Source organism: Pan paniscus, chromosome 4, assembly GCF_029289425.2.
Source record: "Pan paniscus chromosome 4, NHGRI_mPanPan1-v2.0_pri, whole genome shotgun sequence".
NCBI lineage: Eukaryota > Metazoa > Chordata > Mammalia > Primates > Hominidae > Pan > Pan paniscus.
Genome location: NC_073253.2, coordinates 43,590,612 through 43,596,390, shown reverse-complemented (window position 1 = coordinate 43,596,390; position 5,779 = coordinate 43,590,612). Strand labels below are relative to the sequence as shown.

At 45.9% G+C, this 5,779-nt stretch overlaps 1 protein-coding gene across 1 annotated transcript; it reads left to right on the top strand.

Annotated features, from left to right (window-relative positions):
* Positions 1-1,024: 1,024 nt before the first annotated feature.
* Positions 1,025-3,207, top strand: CARTPT (CART prepropeptide). The gene is made up of 3 exons (XM_003813975.5): positions 1,025-1,614; positions 2,042-2,125; positions 2,670-3,207. The coding sequence occupies exons 1-3, from the start codon at positions 1,456-1,458 to the stop codon at positions 2,775-2,777; spliced, it is 351 nt and encodes a 116-aa protein (XP_003814023.2). The 5' UTR covers positions 1,025-1,455; the 3' UTR covers positions 2,778-3,207.
* The last annotated feature ends 2,572 nt before the right edge of the window (positions 3,208-5,779 follow it).

Below are 5,779 nucleotides of genomic sequence, written 5' to 3'. Positions count from 1 at the left end.
GGGTGAAGATCATATAATGCTTTGCAAGTCAGGATGAGGAATTTAGATTCAGTGCTTAGTAAGATTAGCAGTCATTAGTGTATTTTAAGGGGAAAAATACTCTGGTTGGTGGTGAACTATGGAGTAGAGGAAGGCAAGAGAAGATAGGGTGGGGATTAAGTGGTAGACATTAAGTTGACTGGGGCAGCTGTCTAGGACTGGGTTGTAGTAATGGGGATGGAGAAGAGTGGATGAATTTAGGAACAGTTGAGGGAAAGATGGTGTGGTGAAGGAAGCCAGATGAGCAAGCAGGTCTAAGTGGGAAAGCATTGCTTTTCCTACAGGAATTTTCATGTGCATTCAGGCTGTAAGGATCTCAACTTTTAAAAAAGCCACATTGTTCTCCCAAGTTGTTGGGGAGCTGGTTCACCATTGACTTCTGATCTCTGGAGATATTTTCATAATCATGGAGCTGTCTTTCTTTTCACTCTTTTACTCTCTTTCTAGACAGGCTTCTTGGATACCAGGGGTTGGTGGTGGGTGGGGGGAGGTTCTGGGGATGGTTAAATTTGCCTGGGCAGCCTCAAAGTTCAAAAAGGAGGGACAGGGAAGCTTAGCTAAGAACCAGGAGTTTGACATACTTAATCTCTCATTTCATCCTACTGATGACTTTGTGAGGTATATCTTTTTAATCCTAGATCTACAAAAGAGAAAGCTGAGGCTTGGAGAGGTTCTTCATTTTGTTCAAAGTCATACAACTTTTACGTGGTGTAGCCAGGATGGGAACCAGAGCCTGGCTCTCTGCACTTCCAACACCACTGCTGAATCCGGGTTTGTCTGTTTTCCCTCTCTTCTTTTAACTATTGTCACACAGATTCCATCATAGAACCCATCACGTGGAGGGCCACTATTTATCTGTCTTTTGTATAGTATGTTTGCTTCCCCTACCCCACAGAGTAAGGTGCTCAGCAAAGGTGGCTGTCTGGAGGCAACACCCCCTTCTCACCGCTACACTTGGGGTTGGGGTGCGAGGCAAGGCAGGGCTGGCGAGGTGGATGTTGCAGCTGCCACCACTGCTAGGTGATGGGAAACGACTCTCCTGCCTGTGCATTGACCCGAAGGCATTTTCCATTTCCTAGGCCCCTCCCGCTTCCCGTCCCTCACCTCTAGCCCCTCGGCTTCAGCTCAGGCCCCTCGGGGAGCATCCCTTGCCGTGAGACTGACAGCCTTTGGGGGCGCAGGGTCCTGTTCTCTGCGCTCTAGCCCATCTGTGTGCAGAGCCTCGTTCCCAGGCGCCTGGAGCCCGGCGGGCATTGACGTCAAGCGCCGGCAGAGCGCTGCCTACAGACGGTTGACCCGGGCCCTCCTCCACACCCCCTTCCTTCTTCACCTCCTCCCTCTTTCCTGCACGGGGGCTCGGGCTCACTATAAAAGGTGGGAGCGCGTGGTGCCCCAGCAACGACGAGTTTCAGAACCATGGAGAGCTCCCGCGTGAGGCTGCTGCCCCTCCTGGGCGCCGCCCTGCTGCTGATGCTACCTCTGTTGGGTACCCGTGCCCAGGAGGACGCCGAGCTCCAGTCCCGAGCCCTGGACATCTACTCTGCCGTGGATGATGCCTCCCACGAGAAGGAGCTGGTCGGTATTCCCCTCGCTCTCGACCCCCTTGAGCTGTCGCCTTGTCTCTTCTCTTGCACGCCTCCCTCCTCCCCCCACCCCCACTCCTATTCCCAGAGTCAGGGCGCGGGGAGCTGAGCGCAACGCCCAGGCACCCACTGCCATCCGAAGAGCGTCTCGAGCTCACGGGCTCCTGGCAGTCTGTTGAGCGAATCCCTCATCCCGGCCCCTCTGAGCAACAGGGGCCCCAGCGGCTCAGAGACCCGCGGTCAGTACCTGGGACAGCGTCCGCTAAGTTTCCACCCCTCAACCATTCCCTGTGTCCGCGGAGTCCCACCGCAGAGTGCGTGTGGGTCCGGGGCTCCTTATAACTAGGGCTGGAAGTGCGCACCTGGGCTGGGCTCGCAGCCAAGGCGGCAACTTCAGGCTCCGAAGCGGTGTGTTGCAGATCGAAGCGCTGCAAGAAGTCTTGAAGAAGCTCAAGAGTAAACGTATTCCCATCTATGAGAAGAAGTATGGCCAAGTCCCCATGGTAAGGTTTGTGGTCACTCCCTTCCCGTGTTTTTCCAAGAGAAAGTACACCGCCTTGAATCGTACACACAATCTTCTCCGCAGGATGTGGCTAAATAACTTAGGTAATGGGCTTGCAGGATTCTGTGGGCTCCTTCTTCCTTCCCGGGTGAGGAAATGGGAAAGCAGGAACAGGGGTTGTAAGAAAGTGTAAGTCTATTGTTTGTTGCTCAGGAAAAAGGTCTGATTTTTTTCCCCTCTGAGCGGGCAAGAAAAGGAGCCAGGAAATGTGATGCTCCCCTTCCCACGCTCCCCAACCCTCGCCACTTAAAGGTGGAAGAAACTAGGATAAAACTAATAATGTAAGTTTCTTTAAAAAATGTACTCTCACTGAAGTTACAAGCACAAGGCTCCCTGTTTCAGATCTGATTGTACGTAGACCTCTTGTGATGGTGATGGGGTCCAATTGCCCCTTTCAAGAGACAGAAATTGCGTTGACTGTGAGACTTGCCTGTTGGGAACCTGGGTTTGTTCATACTCGATGACCACACATTTTGTTGTTTCAGTGTGACGCCGGTGAGCAGTGTGCAGTGAGGAAAGGGGCAAGGATCGGGAAGCTGTGTGACTGTCCCCGAGGGACCTCCTGCAATTCCTTCCTCCTGAAGTGCTTATGAAGGGGCGTCCATTCTCCTCCATACATCCCCATCCCTCTACTTTCCCCAGAGGACCACACCTTCCTCCCTGGAGTTTGGCTTAAGCAACAGATAAAGTTTTTATTTTCCTCTGAAGGGAAAGGGCTCTTTTCCTGCTGTTTCAAAAATAAAAGAACACATTAGATGTTACTGTGTGAAGAATAATGCCTTGTATGGTGTTGATACGTGTGTGAAGTATTCTTATTTTATTTGTCTGACAAACTCTTGTGTACCTTTGTGTAAAGAAGGGAAGCTTTGTTTGAAAATTGTATTTTTGTATGTGGCATGGCAGAATGAAAATTAGATCTAGCTAATCTCGGTAGATGTCATTACAACCTGGAAAATAAATCACCCTAAGTGACACAAATTGAAGCATGTACAAATTATACATAATAAAGTGTTTTTAATAATTGCCCATAGTGCACTGCTGTTTTCATATAAGTAATTTAAGTGGAAATGGTGAGATTAATCATGCTGTCGTTTTCAAAGAAAAATATTTTAAAAATAGCAGCCTATTGGGAGAATGGCACCTTAGCTCCAAGGAGTTTTGATCGTTAATTAGAAGTTTGCCAAGCCAGTTTTAGTATACTCTATTTTTCTTTGATTGCAGCGATGTGGTGTGTGTATGTGTGTGTGTGTGTGTGTGTGTGTGAGAGAGAGAGAGAGAGAGAGAGAGAGAGAGAGAGAAAGAGAGAGAGATGAATGAGATGGAGATGGTTGGAGTTGAGGTTATATAATTTTGTTTATTAAAACCTTTAGCCAGACCCTTTACTTTAAACAGTGAGACCAATAAAATATAAACAGTTTCATGTTTTAGTCACATTAAAAGCAATTTGAAAAATTAGAAATTTTGTTTTGACAACTCCCTTATTAGAAAATATACATTGATTTAAAGATATGGGCTGTTTAGGGTTGTTATTTGTCTAAAGACTCCAAGGTTATAAGACCCATTCATTCCCACAAGTAAATTCACACTCTTGGAAAAAATTCTCTATTCCAGGAGAAAGAGTCATTTCAGAAAATAGTTTTGAGGGGAACAAATAAAAATTGGAGGAGGTGAGAATTCAACTCAAGAAATTAAAACATATTAAATGTAAAGTTAAGTCGCTTTTAAATATTTCTGAGTGCTTATTTGAGGTCACATTTCCAAGGGTTTAAACCAGACTAAGTAACATCTAAGTAGCAGCATCATGAGAGAAATAAATGTTAACAGCTTCATAATCCAAACTCAAGAGGCACTTGCATAATAGCAGAATTGAAAAATAAAGCCCCTCCACCGATTCATAGGGAGTTTTCTGACAGAAAATATTCTTATACACAGTTACCATTTTCAGTGTGATTATTATTATTAGCATGCCTAATCTTGCAAGATAGATATTATTACTATTTTTCAGAGTAGAAAACAGAGGGCAAGAGAATTATGGAATTTGCTTACATCATATAATCCTAAATAATAATTTTAGCTGTAATCCCTTTGACTCCAAAGATTTGTCCTTTTTCTCCATGTCACTTAGGCAATCAACAGACTGGGCTTTGAATTCCCCGGAAAGCACATCTTTCCTTAATAAAAATTGCTCACTGGGGGCCAAGGTGTATTTTTTGGGGCTGTGCTTCCGTTTGAATTCCCCTACACAAGCCTATATGTGATTAGAATGTGGTATTTTTGTTTGTTTGTTTCTTTCTTTTTTTTTTTTTTTTGAGACAGGGTCTCACTCTGTCACCCAGGCTGAAGTGCAGTGGCACAATTACGGCTCACTGCAGCTTCGATCTCCCAGGCTCAAGTGATCCTCCCACCTCAGGCTTCTAAGTAGCTGGGACCACAAGCATGCACCACCATGCCTGGCTAACTTTTGTATTTTTAGTAGAGACGGAGCTTCGCCATGTTGTCCAGGCTGATCTCAAACTCCTGGGCTTAAGTGATCTGCCCACCTTGGCCTCCCAAAGTGCTGGGATTACAGGCGCGACCCACGTCGCCCAGGCAGAATGGGATATGTTTTAATTTTTAATAAGTGCAAGTAGTTATTTAATAGTTTCACAGTCTGCTACTTTTCCAGAAATCATTTCAGTTAGAATATTCTTGAGCCCCTTAACTATTCCTATCTACCATTCCTAAATAAGTCAGATCAGGAAATTGCTTTAGTGAACAGGCAGGACCGTCAGGGCTAACACACAGAACTGCCTTCTCTCCTTATTATTTTTTTTAGAGACAAGTTCTCACTCTGTTGCCTAGGCTGGAGTGCAGTGGTGCCATCCTGTCTCACTGCAGACTCAAATTCCTGGGCTTAAGGAAACCTCCCACCTCAGCCTCCCAAGCAGCTAGGACTATAGATGCACGCCACCACACCTGGCTGATTTTTTAAAATTAATTTTTGGAGAGATGGGGTCTTGCTTTATTGCCCAGGCTAGGTCTTGACCTCCTGGGCTCAGGCAATCCTGCCTCTGCCTTCCAAAGCACTGAGATTACAGGTATGAGCCATCACACCTGGCCAGAACTGCTTTCCCTTTTAGCCTGGTGTGTTTCCCCAAAAGCAAGAGATGCTGGAGGAATCTGGAGTTCAAAGAAAAGAATATAAACTTGACTCTAAACCTTTTTAGCTTGTTCCCCTCACCCTTGCCTTTATTCTGTCATCCCTCCTTTCTTGTTTGATAAGACTAAGGGATATGGACAAGTGGCTATAGGAAATTGGTAATGGGGAATCTGTGGGCTCTGTATGAAGAGGCTTTTTTTTTTCCAAAAATTTTGTCTGGGGGCCCAGATTTTCAGTTAATGGTGCTAACATGTTCTGCACTAATGATAGCAGCACTTAATTTTCGATGGCTTGTTAAAAGTAACTTTGCCTTCCCATTTTATCAATACTGGAGTGATCAGTCTTGGTGAGTATTGGGGTAGAAGATCAGAGCTGGAGTCCAAGGTTCTGCCCTGTCATACAGTCATAGCTGCTGATCCCATGGGGTGAGTGGCTCATACATCCCATAACCCAAGG

Excerpts from the sequence above, each read along its gene's own strand:
- CARTPT (XM_003813975.5), top strand. The coding sequence starts at position 1,456 with ATGGAGAGCTCCCGCGTGAGGCTGCTGCCCCTCCTGGGCGCCGCCCTG. Across the intron at positions 1,615-2,041 it reads CCTCCCACGAGAAGGAGCTG|ATCGAAGCGCTGCAAGAAGT; the intron begins GTCGGTATTCCC and ends GGTGTGTTGCAG. Across the intron at positions 2,126-2,669 it reads AGTATGGCCAAGTCCCCATG|TGTGACGCCGGTGAGCAGTG; the intron begins GTAAGGTTTGTG and ends TTGTTGTTTCAG.